Genomic DNA, 17,651 nt, shown 5'->3' with positions numbered 1-17,651 from the left:
TCGATATGACAACCAGGATTCTGACTTGGGTAACTAGTGCATGGTGGCACTTTTCAAGACAGAGCAGGGAATTCAGAGGACTCGTTTCTGGGAATCTGATACGCTTTTGTTATGCATTTGACGTGCCTGTGGAAAATCCAGGCGGAGTCTACTGTGCAGATGCGTGTTTATGTCTGTTGCATAGGAGAGAATATGAACTACAACTACTACCTAATCAATTAAGATGCTTCAATCTTAGTGGGTAGTTACTTACACACGGTTACATTCTGGAAAACATAAGTTACAAGACCAAAATGGGCAAATAGAGAAGTCATGGGAAATTCAAAATATGGGTTATAAGATAGAAAATCAAAATCTGCCTATATTAACAGTAGACTTCACATTTTGCACTAAAATTCCTTATGACCAATGCAGCGAGGCAGTTGCTTGAGTTGTGGTGTCTATAGGATAAACAATCAATCCTTTAGGGGAAGCCGGTTGGTCTTGATACCGAAATTTGTGTTTCCTATGTGATGCGGTGAGCGACTTCTTCTACAACATCCTCATAAAAAATAAAAGGACTTTCACTGGATTGCTTCTTCTTTGGCTCTCAAAAGGGTCACACTGAAACAAAGTTACATGAGAAGAGTTTTATTTGGGTCAGTCATTCTCAACTCGTCTGTCATATTCACAGAGTCCTTAGGTCAATAACTCCACAGGTAGTGCAGAGAGAAGTCTGAACCAGCTGGACCCTGTATGGAGCCTGTCTTTTTGGTAGGCAACATCAAGTAAACAGTGGCCTTACAGACGGTTGTCTTAACAAAGACAATTTTTCTTATTTTACGGATTTCGTTCAACTTCATTCTTTTGTATGTATACGTGTAAGAGATTTCTCTGAAGCAGGTTAACATTATAGCGAAGGTATTTTCAAGGTCACTAGGTTTAGGCCAGAAAAATCTTTTCTTGTTCAAAATGTTAACAATAGGTCAGCAGAATACTGTTGCCGTGAGCCATTATCTGGAACATGGGGATGGACTTGTACTGAGCCATTATCATCCAGGACTTTTTACCGTCTCCGGACAAAAAGGCAAGCTGAGTAAACTTAGAGTCTGAAATCGATGAGGAGCAGATTACATAAATTAGGACATATGTTTATCCATTTTCTTTTCAAAAAAGGCATCTCGAGAGAGAACGTGTCATCATCTTGACTCTCCAGGTCTTATTCTTTATGTCTGACAATTAGATTCCCTATGCACAATGTGAGACTATGCTTAGTGCACTACAGTGACCTGCATTTTAAAATAACTATACTTCAGCCTCTTATGATTAGGGAATGCTGGGGATTGTGTTGCTAAGAGAAAAACAGAGTTGGAAGGATGCATACAGAAAATGATGTCGGGGCATATGGATGTAACAAAAAGATTTACCCCCTCACATCTAGCTTAGATTCCTAATGTCTTTCCTTACACAATTTTTATATCCATTTGTTAAAAAATTCATAATTTACATCTAGGATTATTTTAAAGTCCTTTTTATAAACTATGTAGTACACAGAAAGAAAAATAATCAAAACATAAATACATAGTATTAAAAATTGTTATAAGCAAACAAGTAACCACCACACAGAGGAAGAAGAGAGATGTTGACAGAATTCTAGAAACGACCCCTGCATCCCCAAACGCCCCTTCCCATCACCAGCTCCTCCGGCCCGTGGCAGCCATGACCCTCATTTTTATGGTAGTCACTATGCATCCCTAAACAATGACTTTTTAAATTTCCGTAAATAGAATTATATCACATATTTTTGACTGGTTTCTTTCACTCAATGATTTGATTTTATAATTTATCCATGGCGTTGTGTGCTATAATTCATTCATGTTCACCGGTATGTGATATCCTGCTGTCTAAATAAGCCCTTATTACTTATCGATTTAATTATTAATGTATATTTGGGTCATTTCTGATTTGGAGCTCCCTCACCCCTTATTCAGTCACTCCTCTTGTTCTTCTTTTGTCACGTATTTTCCAAAATTAAGAGGATCTGAAAGGTGAGACGATGAGGTTTTGCCCACTGACGATATTACCAAATTTTTCTGGAAAATTGTCTTTAACAAACTTATTTGACCAAACTTACCTTTGGTTAAGTGTGATACATATAAAGGTGACACTTAAATGGTAAAATACTAAAAATATTGATTGAGTATTAGTGGTTCTGTCACAATTATTCTTCTTTTAAAACCAAGTCAGTTAGCTAACACTGTGACGTGCGTACGATGCCAGGCATTGCATGCTAATCGTTCCGAAGCTCTACAGAGTAAGAACCATTGTTATCATCATATCGTAGATGAGGAGACTCAGGCACGGAGCTGGAGCTCTCTACATGCTGTCGACTGATGTATCTGGAATTCATCCCAGGTCATCAGACTCCATAATTGTGCTCTCAACTATGGCGCTAAGTATCTTAACTAAAAACCCCGAGGAGAAATGTAGAACTTATACTTCTGACCGGGTTAGGTTTTCAAGAGCATATGATAGTTAGTGCTCAAACAAACAAACAAAAACCTGTCATATCTCTACAGCCACAATAACCTGTATCGGGAAAAGGCACCTTAGGCTTAGTCACCAAGGTCACAGCAAAGACATCCTAAGCAGGGACGTTTCAGTCCATACGAAATCTTCAGTGGCTTCCAGTGGACCTGCCTCCTCACCAGCACTCAGAAACGTCTGGTGAATGAACTAGAAGAAAAAACATGAAACCGGTTTGACTGGTTTGGTGGAACTGAGTCCTTCGCGGTTATTGAGAGAAGTTAGAATGTCATTCTGAGCAAAGCTCTGATTTCCATGCTTCCCTCCTCTTTAGCGATATTTTATTCTTGGGCCCCTGCTGTGGCCATGAGCATAAACATCGCTGTATGCAGTGTCCCCTGCCAACGCGTTTGTTCATGGCGATTCAGACAGCCATGTGTGTGGCGTTGCCTTCTTGCATCCAAGAGCAAAGGCAGACAATTCAAGCCTACTTTATTTATGCATCTCCTCTCTTTTCTTCAACTGAATATCTTGTTCAGAAGACTTCTGTTAATATGATTTATCACAATAAACAGCATGGTTCCTGCTTTAATTGATTTATTTTTTTTTCTCCGTATAAAATTTTCCCTCTGTCTCTGTTCTGCACCGACTTTTATTGTCCTCCTCCCCCGCCTCCCCCCGCCATATCTTTGTTGGCTTTGATCATTTCTACAGGAACTCCATTTTTTATATAGTCTGCATCTTAAATCATTCATTTTCTCATTTTAAAATGCAGACTATAATTATCCCCTACATTTACTGAAATTAGCATGGGTTTTAAACCATTAGTCAAAAAGAATAGGCTTTTTCTAAAGCTGTCTGCTGTTCTTTGTGGATGAAACAGTTGACATTTTGTTAAGAGATTTTTATCTGGCTTTAATTCTCTAGATTTAATATATTCTCAACAGTTATAAATGGAATGGTTCATCCTAAATGGAAGTGTATCTCTCATAGCATAGTTATATCCAGTCTTTAAAATGGATCATTTCATTTCACACATGCTAGAGAATCTCGAATTTCACCTTTACTCATCTCAGTTTCTTTACTGAAAATGACTCTTGCTCCAAATTCCTATATCAGTGGATTGGCTACATCAAATTGTAGTGGTAATTGTTCATAAGTATGTATTTTATAACATGTATTAATAGAGTAATGAAATATATTGCAATAACAATATACTCTGCCTGGTAGAATTCCATCATGAGACTCCATTAACACATTCAGCTGGTATCGGCTTTTCAAAATGCCTTCCATCGTGGCGAAAGGGACATATTCTATACAAGTAGATGGAGAAAATGGTATTCAGAAAGGAATTTCAAAGAAAGTCAGGTATAATGGGGCAAAAAAAAAAAAAGGGAACGTGAATAGACGCTGACCAAGCACTTGTGACATCGCTCAAACTCTGGGTTCATTCTGCAACTTTCCTACTCTCGTTACGTCCTCTCGCCCCTTGCAGTCCGGCTGCTGCCCTCCCGCCTGGATGACACTGCTTTGCTGATGTCACCAACAGGTGTAAGGGGCAAGTCCAATGGCTGCGTCTTAGTCTTCATCCCCCTCCTGCAGGCAACAGCCCATCCTCTTCCCAACTTCTCTCGTCTCTTGACCTCTGCGAGGCTGGCTCCGTCCTACCTCCCTGAATGGTCCGTTGCAAGCTCGTCGCTCTCTCCCCTTGGGCTCCATCCTGCCCACTCTGCCGTTTCGCAGATTCTGTTCCTGGCTCGTTTCGTACCTCTCTTCCCTCCCTCCTTGGGGCTCGCCCTCCCTCGACTTCCTCACCAGGTCCAAGCTGACCTTCCCATGCCGCCTGTGAAATGCAGACCTCAAACTTAATTTGTCCCAAACCAGACAATATGTCACTGTCCCCCAGATCAGCTCTTCTGAGGGCCATTTGCCCCCGCTTTTTACTAGTTTCCTCGTTCCTTCCTTCTCTTCTCTGATTCGGTCCGGCTTGGTGTTGGAAATCTGTCCTCCTAACATACCCTCAAGCCAGGCCTCTACTAAAAACACCTCCACCGACCCGCTGTCATCTGCCGATTAAAGTTCATTCAAGTTTCTCCAGGACGGAGCTCTGATTTCTTACTAGACGCCTTGCTCGCACTTGTGCGCATGCGCTCTGCGCTTCAGCCGGAACCCCCACACCTAAGTGCTTGTAAACGTCACCGTTAAAATTATTCCCACTAACTTTCAGGTACTGCAGATATGAGAACATGTAAATGGCTATGAGAAGAGCCACGTCGTACAGCTCAGCCCACCAAGAGATACTTAATCACGAAATTTTAATTTTGAAATAATAGGTAAGGTTTTTAAAAAATTCTTTACTTGTTTCAGTTATACAGATGATCTTAAGAATGATGCTAAATTCTAAAATGAGTGTGTGTGTGTGTGTGTGTGTGTGTGTGTGTGTGTGTGTGTGTCTGTGACATTGCGATTTATAATAAGAAATATACATTTGGTTTCGGCCCTGTTTGTGGCACAGAGTTCTTCATATCCTTGGATTTTCTGTGCTCGGGATGATAAAGGTGTCTTTGGTTATAGTAACGAGGTGATTTTTGGAAAGCACCTAAGGAGCCAGTGGAACCGAGCAGGTGATCAGAGCCTTAGAACTGAGAGTCCCTCCCGCCCGGCCCCGCCCCACCTCCCTGGAGGAATGCAGAGGGGCTGGAGATGGAGCTGGATCACCAACGGCCAGCGATTTGATCAATCATGACTACTTAATGAGACCTCCATAAAAATCCAGAAAGACAGGGTTCTGAGAGCTGTGGGGTTAGTGAGCACACACAGATAGATGCAGGGACAGCGGCCCATGTGACGAGGACGCGGAAGCTTCCAGCCCCTGCCCGTATCCCTCGCTCTATGCATTGCTTCCATTTGGCTGTTCCTGGATTATATCCTTTTATAATAAACCATTAATCTAGTAAGTTTTGTTGTGTTCTGTGAGCCGCTCTAGTAAATTAATCAAGACCAGAAAGGGGGTCGTGGGAACTCTGATTCACAGGCAGTCGGTCAGAAGCTCAGGTAACAACCTGGCTTGCAATTGGCATTTGAAGTGGGGACAGTCCAGTGAGAATCTGAGGCTAACTCTCAGTAGCTAGTGTCAGAACTGAATTAAATGTGGGACACAGCTGGTGTCCAAGACTGCTTGGTATGCGGAGAGCACCCACACATCACAACTGGGAGCAAAATCAAAATACCCTTTTTTCTTGTAGAAAAGGACCTGAAAGCTTGAACCTTAACATCTGATTTCCTCTTCCCAAAATTGAAGGTCATTTAACTTATCTGGATGATGCATTTGTCCTTTTGATCTTAATTAACTCCTCGTCTGGTTTCCTGCGTTTCTTAACTGACATTTTCATCAACCCGGTCAAAATGCATTTGGCATACCTCTCAGCTTTTTCAGCTCTCCGACCATTCTGTTAGGAACTAGAGTCCCGTTTACACCGACTCTCTGCCTTTTCCACATCATCTGACCCACCGGCAGCCTCCCCCTCCTTTCCAACCCTTTCCGCCCCACCCAAACTTAGATGTGCTTCAAACAGAACCCCCTGATCTGTGGGACTTTACCTTCTGATCGTTCCTTATTTACATGAATACACAACACAACACATACTATAATAGCTTGGTGCATAGAAATAAGTACTATATTTACAGCGATGTGATTCATTTTCATATATACAAAACTGGGCTTCTGAAACATCGCTGACTTCCTACGATACCTCGTCAAGTCATTTCGGTCATCCTTCTGGACTCATTGCATCGTTTTTAAAGTAGGAAGTTTCTTCCTCTAGAACCCTCTGGTCCACTGCGCTCCACGAGTCAGGGAGATGCGTTTGGCTCAGCTGCTGGTAATGGCCTCGGACCCCGCACCTATGCTGTGGTTTCCGATAACGATCGGGATTTCCCACCTCTGACCTGACCGACTCGATTGTGTACCTGGTTTGTGTGATAGCTCTCAGGTGGAGAAAAACGAGGGAGAATCCTCTGGAGGCAGACAAGGGATCGATTTCCAACACAGGAATTGATTACATTTCAGGCAATAGCTTGTAACTTAGAGGGGAAACGGGGCCGGTGAGGCCAGTGTGATGGCTTCTGCCGAAGCACCGATGCACTCAGCAACTCAGTTTAGTTGAAAGGCTGCCGGACTCTTGAACATGTTCTTATCACTTCCGTCACAAAATAGGGAATGAGAGGAAAAGCCACGTCAGGGTTCATTTTGGTGAAATCGTAGTGCATATTTAGTAACACCAAGTCTAGGAAAAATAAGTCATTTTAGTAGATGCGAGTACTATTATAACATACCGTTGGTGTGACTTGGCTTTAAGCAAGAATAACAAGCGATGTATTTACATGGATTATTGGACATTATTAAGGGGATACTTCTACCCCCAAAGCCTCTCTCATCGTGAAGTCTTTGCTCCTAAATTTTTGCCAAATTTGTCAAACAGAAATTCATTTTATTAGAGTTAAAGCATCATAACTACTGAAATCACTTCTTAAATGCAAAGGGCTGTCACTCTTTAGTAAATGTTGGTGTCGCCTGGGATACTATCTCTCAGATTCTGATTCACTGGGTCTAGGAGGGGACCCAAGACTTTGCATTTTCCTTCAACGTTCTCAGTGAGTCTGGTATATGGATTGTATTTTGATAAATACTGCTTTGCATGTATAGATTACACATGAACTAGGTATTCATTATTAAATGTCTTAGGCTTATCCGAAATCATTTTTCCCCCAACAGCTGTTGGCGGATTAGAACACAAAACAGCTAAGCTTCAAGGGAGGCTCATGGCAAGAAGAAAGTGCGCATCATGGAGCAGGTGTCTGAGCAGGCTCAGACTGGGAGTCCAGGCACGGAGCTCTCACTGGGGGATTATAGGGGGTTAGGTGCATGTGGCAGGCAGCAGGGTTGAGACTAAAGCGCGGCAATGAGGTGTCTGGAGAGGGCCCCATTGGATTCACTCCCAGGGTCATGCGGTAACAAGTGCACCCTCAGAAACGTCGTCACCTCAGCCTAGCCCCGGCTTTGGTAGACAGCTTCTGAGATGGCTCCCGATGATCGCCACCTTCTACTAGTTATTCCCTTGTGAAATCCACTATTCTTGTGTGTGCGTTGGACCCAGTGACTTGTTTCTAATGAGTAGAATGTAGCAAAGGTGATGGATGTCACTTCCAAGATCAGATTATAAAAGACCGTGACCTTTACCTCTCTGTTTCTGTCTCTCTCTCTCTGTCTCTGTCTCTCTCTCTCTCATTTTCCAACTCTGATGAAACAAGTCCCCATCTGTGAGCTGCCCTACTAAGACATCTATGTGGCAGGGAGCTGAGAGTGGCCTCCAGACAATAGCCTATAAGGAACTGAAACGCTTGAGTCCGACAGCCCCCAGGGAACTAAATTCTGCCAACCAGAGCAAGAGTGAGCTTGGAAACAGATCTTCCCCCAGTTAGATCTTCAGCTGGGACCACCATAACCAAGCTGACACCTTGGCTGCAGTCTGCGAGAGACCCTGAGCCGGGAGCCCCAGCTAAGCCGTGCCCAGACTACTGACCGCAGAAGCTGGGAGACGGTAAATATTACTATTTTAAGTCAGTAAGTTTTAGAGTAATTTTCATGTGTCAGTAGATATCTAATCCAGCGCAGAAAATTTTCGGGGTGCCGGTGGGTTGCTGGCTGCTGAACATGGAAAACAGCGTAAGTAAGGAAAAGCGAGAAGTTACTGAGGATACACTGAACCCGCGTCACAGTTTTGTCCAGGGGTGGTTTTTCCAGCAGAGGTTCCTCCTCCTCCTCCTCCTCCTCCTCCTCCTCCACCTCTTCATACACTTTCCTCCCCCAAAAGAAGCTAGAGAGTTGCCTTATCAGGGTTGATTACTAAACTTTAAAAATTCTATTAAATCTCCCAGAAAATTGCCATCACCATCCCCAAGTCCGTCATGGCCTCCTTCCCAGAAATTTGCCATTATTCCAAATAAGGAGGTGACTATAGTTAATAAAGCAGCCAAGTTTTCTTTTGCCCAGCAAGCACAGTCACTAGAATACAAATAACGAAATGTCTGGTATTTCGAGGATGGGAAGGCAAATGGAAATGCAAATGGTGTGGCCACTTTGAAAAATACCGAGGTAGTGTCTTATCGAATTAAACCTAAATCTACTATATGAGTCAGCGGTCACACTCCACCGCGTCTATCCAAGAGAAATAAAAACAGGTTTAGACAAAGGCTTACATTAAAATATTTACAGCCTTAAGAGGGCTCCCAAATATCTCTCCCCAGTGCCATTTGATTTTTTGTTCTTTTTGGAGCCTACCTAATTGTCCTGGACTTGGAATTGTAAAACTACTTAGAGTGCGTGAGTCAGGGCGAGGACATGCAGGGGTCAAGAAGCTTCTTTGTAGTTAAGCGCATGAACCCCTGAGGTCAGCTTTGGCTTTCCCAAGTCTTCTTGTGAGACTCAAAGTGGGCCAACACGCTCCTTCCATGAGCATGACAAAGCTACTGGCTGATTTGAATGAGGAAAGAGGGTTGGTCATTTAGAAAGAAGACGAAGGCAAGGCAGTTTTTATTTTGACTTTTGCGAACCCTGGTGACTCATTTTTAACATACAAAAAATCACTGATGATGAAAATAATATTAAATATAACATAATACTACCACTTTGATATAATGATTTAACTCACCGTTACCTCGTTTGCTGTTTATTTGCATAGTCTTGTGTGCTTTACGTAAAACCATCGAGCCCATGGAAAGGTTAAACTTGAGATTAGTTCTTTGGGGCTATTTCTGTGGGAATGGATTCCTTCACCTGTGTCATGGTCAATGACGGCTATGTAGAATGAACCCAGCTGTGACAGGTTAGTAAGTCCAGGTTTCAAGACAACGCAAAGGGATTGAGTCAGGCGAGAACCAGAAGATTTGGGGCTAAGATGATGGGGAAGAAGAGAGGAAGGAAGACACGAAAATGCCCGGTTCAGTTGTGGCTGAGAAGCTATGTCAGGAAGCCCTGCTCAGTGTCAAATCTGTATTGGTCTTCGTATTTTTAATATGTCCAACAGGTGGCTTGCAGGGAATGGTCACTCAACGATAGAGGACCTGACCCCCTCAGTTGACTGGTCCTCTTTCACTGTTCTTGGGACTTCTCTGGGATATTCTAATTCAAAGGAAGCTTTTACTTTGAAAGCTTCAAAAGTCATTTTACTCTATAGATTATATGTGGAGGGAAAGGCTTATTTATACTTATGTGCACTGTTCAACTTGTTCTTGCTGGTAGAATTTATGTGCATGGGAGAAAGATTATTTCTAGCAGTGGGGTTTGTATGAGAATTTTTTATTATTATTCATTCTCATTCAACGTATAGATGCTAAGCACTCAGTAGATGCCGTGGGTATATGAGCGAACTGCCTGTGTCAGAGCTTGTGCAAAGTTTTGGTTCCCAAGGGATCAGAGCCCTGTGCTTAGGGCCCTGGGTCGAACCACAGACACAGGGCGTGCTGGTGGCCTTGTTCTTGTCATGGCTGAAGCCCTCCGGGGAATAGTTCTCTGAAGAGCTTCCTTGGCTGAGGCTTTCTTGATTGAATCTCTAAGAATAACTGCACAAGCCAAGGCCTCCTGTTGAGTAATGTAGCCTAGGGGGAAAGAAATGAGAGAAACTTCAAGGTCTACAATTTTACAGAACAAATAAGCAAACAACACTGCAAATATTCACAAAATTTTTTCTGCTTTGCAGGGTAGAGAAAACTGTGTTTAGCACAGCCAGATTGTATGATCTTTGAGGGCAGGAAGTATATTTTTCTACTTTTGCATTTCCTCATCCAATAAATTAATTAGCGCATAGTCATTGGTTATCATGGCAGATGATTTGGAGAAGGGCGTGAGCCAATGCTTATCTTCCGTATTAAGATTTTCTTCAAACCAGAAACAGATACACTCAATCTTTCTCTGTTTTTAAAGTACGGTCTGCAGACCCCTTCGGAATCTGCTAGCTGAGACCACATTTAATGCTTTTTAAAAATGCAGATTTCTGACTCTACTCCAAAGACTTTTCAAATCAGAAGCTCAGGGATTTAGGCTTGAAAAACTACATTTTCATAACATATATAGGTGGCTTTCATGTGCACTAAACTTTGAATATTCTGCTCCTTGTTTTTTTGGCTTTTAAGCAATTTTACTCTGCAGACAAAGCTACTAGATGATGCTTCTGCAATACTTCAGACAATCACGGGGACCCACTGAGTCACAGCTCCGCCATTTACTAGTTACATGACCCTGGTCGTGTTATTTAACTTTTCCATGCCTCAGTTTTCTCATCTGTAAAATGTGGGCTGTAAAGGCACCGGCCATGTAGACGTGTCTGAGTTTCAAAAAAGACAATACTTGCAAAGTGCTTAGAGCAGTAGCTGGCACATAGGAAACCCCGATATGAGATAACACGAGATAACTACTGCTCATTGCTTTTGTTATTAAAGCACTTGCAAAAACCGTGGTTTCCTTTTGTGCAAATACAGAAACAACCATGTAAGGTAGATGTGCTAGTGCCACATGGGTGGTTTATAAAAAAAATAATAATAGAGCTCTGTGGGCATGGCGGGGGCACTGAAGATGAAAATATTTCCAATAAGAGAAGGGATTTAATGACAATTACACCTTTCTGTATGTTACGATCTATGAAACTCTCTCGGAACCATTATTTCATTTGTCCCTGGTGAAATCCCATGAGGCTGGTGGAAGAGACCAGGCAGCAGAATGAGCATGGGGGTGAAACGCACTATCTGTGCTGGAGATGGTCCCGCGGACACTTCCATCCGTGTGATCTTGCTCAAGTCACATAACCTGCCTGAGCTGCAGTTTCCCACAACGGTAGAGCGGGGAGGAAATGAGAAAGTGCATGTCGATCTCCAAGCACTGGAGTGCGGTGGATGCTCAGTGATATCAGTTTTCCTGCTATGAGTAAACGCAGCTCTGAGGCTGCACAGCCCGCGGGGCTCTGAGCTGGGCTCTGAGCCTGGACCACCTGCCTCAGGCCACGGTCAGTTCTGCCGGATCGAGTTCCTGTACCTCGCAGAGTTCTTAACGCTTTATAACAATCCATCCTTGGATTTTTTTAACCCCACTTAATTTATCCTTAAAACCTTGCTTTCGGGTATCAGAGATAATCATTTTTAAACATGGCCAGCCAACCACATGGATCAAATAGCGTGCTGGCAGAAGCCATGCCACTGGAATTTATTGGTCAGGAAACCCGACATCCAGCTGCGGTGCTGGGTCCGGGTCAGGCATCCCACTCACCGAGCAGCCACTGCTGCTGGACGCTGTGGACGAAGCGGGTCCCCAAGGCCTCCCACTGCTGCCTGGAGCTGTAGGCCTGCACGGTGCTGTAGAGGTAGCGCTGCTGCCCCGGGGTGAGGCCCTGGCAGAGAGCAGGTGATTCCGGTCAGGTGGCCGCGGCTCTAGGAGTCAGTGTGGTGCATTCAAAGCTGACTGCCCAGGAAGTGTTGGGCAGCGAGTCAGACATGAGCAACAAGGGGGAACAGAGGAATGGGGGCCCAGCCCAGAGAACACCTCAAGTGGTAGTAGAATTTGGGGTACGCACATGCACACTAGGCAAAGTTATTGCCTGGTATCAATCAGGTGTCAGTCAGAATGACCTCACCTGCAGTCACCTAGGAATGCCTTTGGTACCACCCATCATGGCCAAATATAAGGCAGACATTCCCGCGTCTAGGCCTTTTTTGCCCTTTGGGGCTCCCCTTCCTTTTTGGTGGCCTTTTGTGGCCTTTTAGCTCTTTGTAGCCATTTTGGCCCCTTTGTGCTGGTTATAGCCCTGGGACCATGTGCCTCCTTGGGTCATACTTTGTCTTTCTAAAACTTACTTGTAATAAAACTATTAAATCTCACTGACCTGTGATTCTTCGCTGCATCAGTGAAGAAGAACCGAGGACAAATGCTAACTGCACGTCTGCACCATCTATGCCTCACCCTCCCCCGGCCGCTGGGGCGACATTGAACTCTGATCGGCCCCAACGGTGACAGAAATAAGACGCTTCTCTCTCTCTCTCTCTCTCTCTCTCTCTCTCTCTCTCTCTCTCTCGTTCTCACTACATATACAAAACAATTGGAAAAAACAATTGGGTAGTTTCCTCGTTTAATTGGCTTAAACAATCTTCCACTGGCCTGTGCGAAGGCGAAATAGGTAAGTAAAAGATTCTAGGTCAGTAGGTCAAATCATCGGGCCGAGGGAGATGCAGCGTGTTGTTACCGATCTATTATCACCCTTGCTGAGGAAGGTAGGCTGTGAGAATCTACACAGGGACTGAAGTATGCCAGGCCTCTGGATGGTAAAAGAGAACTTTCCCCTGAGAGCTGTCAGGAAGCGGGGGAGATAGGGAGGTAGATGGACGGGCACCGTGATAAGGTTTCAATATCGTTAGCAATAAGGTGCTATGGACACAGAAGAAAAACTCCTTCCGCCTATAGCAGTCAAGGAAGGGTTCTAAATGAAATGATCAACACGTCTGAGTCTTCAGCGTGGGAAGGAAGTCCTTAAAAGGACTAGTCCTGGTCCTCAAAAGGCCTTAGCATCCTCTGGTGACTTGTCAGAAATACAGATTTTCAGGCCCCACCCCAGAGCTCTAGAATCAGAAACTGTGGGCCTGGGGCCCATAAGCCCTCCAGGCAATTCTGATAGGTACACCCTAAAATTTGAGAACCACTACACTGGCAGAAAAAGAAGGGCTAATTAGAGAGAGAAAGCGATACGAATTTTCTCACGTGGCACAAAATATTTGGATATATTTGGAAGCAGACTTTTCTTTCCTTCAACCAGGACATGGAGCCTGAGCTGTAGAGTCAGGTGGGGGAGACCTTTTATGACGTGTTAAGAATTTAGGGGTTACCTTTTACACGAGGAGCCATTTAAGGCAGTGGTTCTCAACAAGAGTGACTTGGACCCTTAGGAGACATTTGGCAATGTCTGGAGAAGTGTTTGGTTGTCATAAATGGCGGACGGAGAAGGGACGCGACTGGTGTTCGGTGTAGAGGCCGGGGGTGCTGCTGACCAGCCTGCAGTGCGTGAGACAGCCTCCAGTCCTCGCGACAAACAATTACCCAACCCCAAATGTCACAGCGGATCTGCATTTCAGAAAGATTACTGTGGCCGTGCTGTGGTGAACAGGCTTAAAGACAGGCAGGCTCTTAGTAGTAGGTCGACCATTTATAAGGCTACCATTTAGAGCTAGGGACGAACAGGAAGGGCTGGACTTCAATTACCACTGAATACCTAATAGAGCTTAAGGGCTCATTATATGCAGACGGGGAAACTGAGGCCGTAGCATCAACATTCTAGAAAAGTCAAGATAAAATAAGTTTACCCCAGGCCAAATTCAAAACAATGACAGAATTAAAAAAATTCAAAACAATGACAGAATTAAAAAAAAAAAAAAACAATCACCATTGTCATAGAATGGTGATCAAAACAATGACAGAATTAAAAAATTCAAAACAATGACAGAATTAAAAAAAAAATCACCATTGTCATAGAAACTAAACTTAAGGTAATTATTTATAAAAGTTAAGTGACTTTCGTTTGTTAGAAATGTTGGGTGGACTTGAAATACATGAGTCAGATTTTTTTTTGCGATCTAGAGACCTTCAGCAATATCGAAAATATATCCAGAGTGAAAGTGGCGAAGTCAAGTACTTCACAATTCAGGACATCGTTTCAGCTTCACAGTTTCTGACTTAGATATTTTGAAAGGTAATATATTTGAAGAAAAAAACGGATCCCTAATTAAGCCTTTTCAAATGATTGAGAACAATGTAATATAAAAATTACAAGCCAATTTCAGGAGCGAATCTCCAAAATGCAATGGGAGTTTCTATGATGTAAAAGAAATCCTTAAAAGGTATGTTTTTTTTTAATAAGAAGAAAAAGCCTACTTCTTTTCCTTGGTAGACTCTCAACTTCCTAAATCAGAAGGAATAGTAACGTTTCTAATCGTCTTCTCCCGTTGCTTATTCCTCCTTAAGGGAATGATGGAAGAGAACCGAAATTTTTACAAAGAGAATGCCTTTTGCTCATTTTAACTAAAAGGAGCTAATGGAGCTTTCTAGAAAAGAGCCCCAGCGTGGTCAATCCGTGAGTTTCCCAACTCCGGTGGAGGGTTAGCAGTGAAGACGTGACCATCTCCTGGAGCCCCTGAAACGGACGGGTGTCGGAGCAGGTTGTCCAAGCTCATTTACTCTCTCACCCACGCTGTCAACACGTACCCCACCCACACCGGCCCGGGATTCTCCCCAACGCCGGGAAAGCAAAGTCCTCAGGCCCGAAGGAGAGACACGCAAGGCCTCTTCACCCCGGAGGAAGATGCTGTACCTTCAGCAACGCCGTGTCCGAGGCGGAGGCAGGGACGCGAACGCATGGAATCTGTGGAACGTTCTGAAGCTTTCGCTGTCTTTTCTTTTTCTCTCCCATTCTTTATCCTGTACCTCCGCGGAACAACAAAGCATAGCCTAAGATTTCACTTGGTCGACCCATATCAGGGGTGTAAATGAGCAAGTAAATAAGTAAATAGATCAGTGTTATTTATTTCCAGGGATAAGACCTTTTCTCACACGTTTCCCAGTAATTGGACCGCACCACACTGCTGAGTTCTGCACCCTTCTTCTCTGTTCTCATCCCTTTTTTATGCGAGAAATAATTCAGAGCCCTTTGTCTTTCTCATCGCTATGTTCGGAACAGGTGGGTTGTAGAGACATACCGTGTCACACAGTTTTTTTCTTGATAACTTTAAACCATATGTATTATCTTACGTGATTCTAAAAGCAATATATGTCATTGTGGAAAATTCAGAAAAATGTAAAAATTGAAAATAAGATAACCCACAATCTAACTGTCCGTAACTATTGTTGGCATTTGATTGATTGATTTCCTTTTATTATTTTTCGTGTACATTTCGTGTGATTTTTAGGAATGTTAGAGATCATCCTCTCTGTGCTGTGCACTGTCCCAGCTCAGCAAATATCCTTCAAAGTGTAGTTTTTGGTGGCTGTGCAGTATCCCTTTCCTACATTCTCCATTTCTTGCAAATTTCGATGTGCAATTTTACAGCGTCGCGCTGTAAAAGAAACTATTACACCTGAGGTATATATAATAATTAAAAACTAACATCCAAGGAAGGACAGACCTGTTGGAATAGGGTCGCCGAGGTACAGAATAAAAAACCCAAGTATTTTCCCCTCTGCCCGTCACTCTGCCCTTGGCAACAACACCTTCCTCGTCTGGTTGTTGGATGAACTGAACTCATGAGTACAGAACGCCCTCGAATCATGCTGGTTTCTCCTCTCTTTTCTCTACCCTATCGTATGCTCAGGCGCACGTACACACACAAGTGCACACACATGTACACACTGAAGAAGTATTTCAACATGTGAGAAAACTCTGGTCTGAGTTCCCAGAGCTCAGGCTCAGATCTTCCAGAAATGTATCAGGAAAGTACCAGTCAACCTCTCTGTATCCTGTGTCCACGATATGAACCTAGAAATTCAACTATCAGTATTTTATTGAATACTGTTTTCCTTCAACATGCACTCCAGAAACCATACCAGCCAAGATAGACTCTTTTAATATTCCCTGTGATTAAAGCCTCCTCTCTATCTTATACTCGAATCATCTCAGCATCCTTCTCCCCATTTTCCAGATCTGTAGAGCAGAGCGTAAATACTCTTCAAAGCTGGAAAGGTTTCTCCTCTCCTTAAATAGCATAAGAAAATGACTGATGATATTTCTCTGGCAACAATTCATGTGTGCTTTTCTTGAGCTATTGCTGAGAAAATCTATCTTATCTATTGAAGTGGTGTCGTACTGGATAAAATTTGATTAAAATGCTTGGGGCATTCAGGAGAAAAAAAATCTACAAAATAACTCATATCTGAAACAAAAAGACTGATTAGCTTAAAAGGAACTTACTCTGTAATGCAGCCTCCCCTTTTTAAAAGCTGGCATTCATGTTCTACGTCCTTTTTTCTGCAAGGTCTCCTTCTTCTTGCAGTTGTGGTGGTGGAAATTCAATCTGTTGATAAGCTGATATCCAAGCAACGTCATGTAATGAAACAAAGAGCTGGAGGAATTTAGCTGTGTGCCTTTTCCTGCTCCTGGACAACATTCAAATGCACAGTTTAATCTTGTTTCTTCCAAATTTTGTATCTAATCAAGTGTCAACTTCTAAATGTATCTTATCTGTGTTATAGACAGACGTAGGAGAGAAAAGTACAAGGAGACAGAGAGGCTGAATATTAAAAGTTAAGTAATCCATTGGGGAAAAAAAGCCATTACATGAATATTTCCCAGATTAGGTGTCAGTAGCCTGGATCCCCATTGCTCAGAATAATGAAGGAACTGAAATATAGAAGTACAGGCATGAATTTGACTGTGGTAACCTATGGAATTGTCTCATAGTTCAGGATAAGGTTCCTTTCTTAATTTTTGGAGGAGTATAATCTTTTCCTTATTTGATCTTGGATAGGGGCTACGCGCGATGATTACCCATGACACAAGATTCCTGCCCACACTGACACCATCAGCATAAGCTTCATATTTTAACCTGACTCAGGAGAGCAGTCTTATCCGTTCCTCTGGGCTAGCATTATTACTACCGACTTCCTCTCTTTCTTGAGAACGCTCCTTCTGAAAGCCGGCTTATCTGCAAATATGAAGAGTTCTTAGAGAAAGGAGAAGACGAACCAAAAGAAAACCACAAATTCAACATTCTTGGAAGGCTAAGAGGAAGAAAAAAACAGGGAGTTAAGAGTTATGAATTGTATAGCTTAAAGAAGAAAGAAAGGACTCAACAGACACAAAAAGTGTTTTGTTTTGTTTTGTTTTGTTTTTTTCTGATAATTTAAAAGCAGACTTTCTGGCACAAAAGAGTTTGTAAATGTCAGTGACTGCCGCACGAGCTCTCACCAGGTCTCAGGGGTTGGTGATTCCCTACTGAGAGATAAAGAACCGTTGGATGAAGAGTTCACATTGGTGATTGAGTCCTCCTAGGATGTTTTTCCAGGATTATGACAAAATGCCTTCTGGGGCACCCCACATCTGCTGACTGTCACCCACACGTGT

The 17,651-nt window shown here is 43.1% G+C and overlaps 1 protein-coding gene across 1 annotated transcript; it reads right to left on the bottom strand.

Moving 5' to 3' along the window:
• Window positions 1–9,942: 9,942 nt before the first annotated feature.
• On the bottom strand, window positions 9,943–15,005 carry FAM216B (family with sequence similarity 216 member B). The gene is given in 4 exon segments (XM_006914982.1): window positions 9,943–9,972; window positions 9,974–10,161; window positions 11,822–11,942; window positions 14,907–15,005. Coding segments are annotated over 4 exon segments (438 nt in total).
• Between the last annotated feature and the right edge of the window lie 2,646 nt (window positions 15,006–17,651).

This window comes from Pteropus alecto, unplaced genomic scaffold, assembly GCF_000325575.1.
Source record: "Pteropus alecto unplaced genomic scaffold, ASM32557v1 scaffold35, whole genome shotgun sequence".
Taxonomy (NCBI): Eukaryota; Metazoa; Chordata; class Mammalia; order Chiroptera; family Pteropodidae; genus Pteropus; species Pteropus alecto.
Note: the sequence above shows the minus strand (reverse complement) of the source record. Positions and strands in the feature narration are given on the sequence as shown.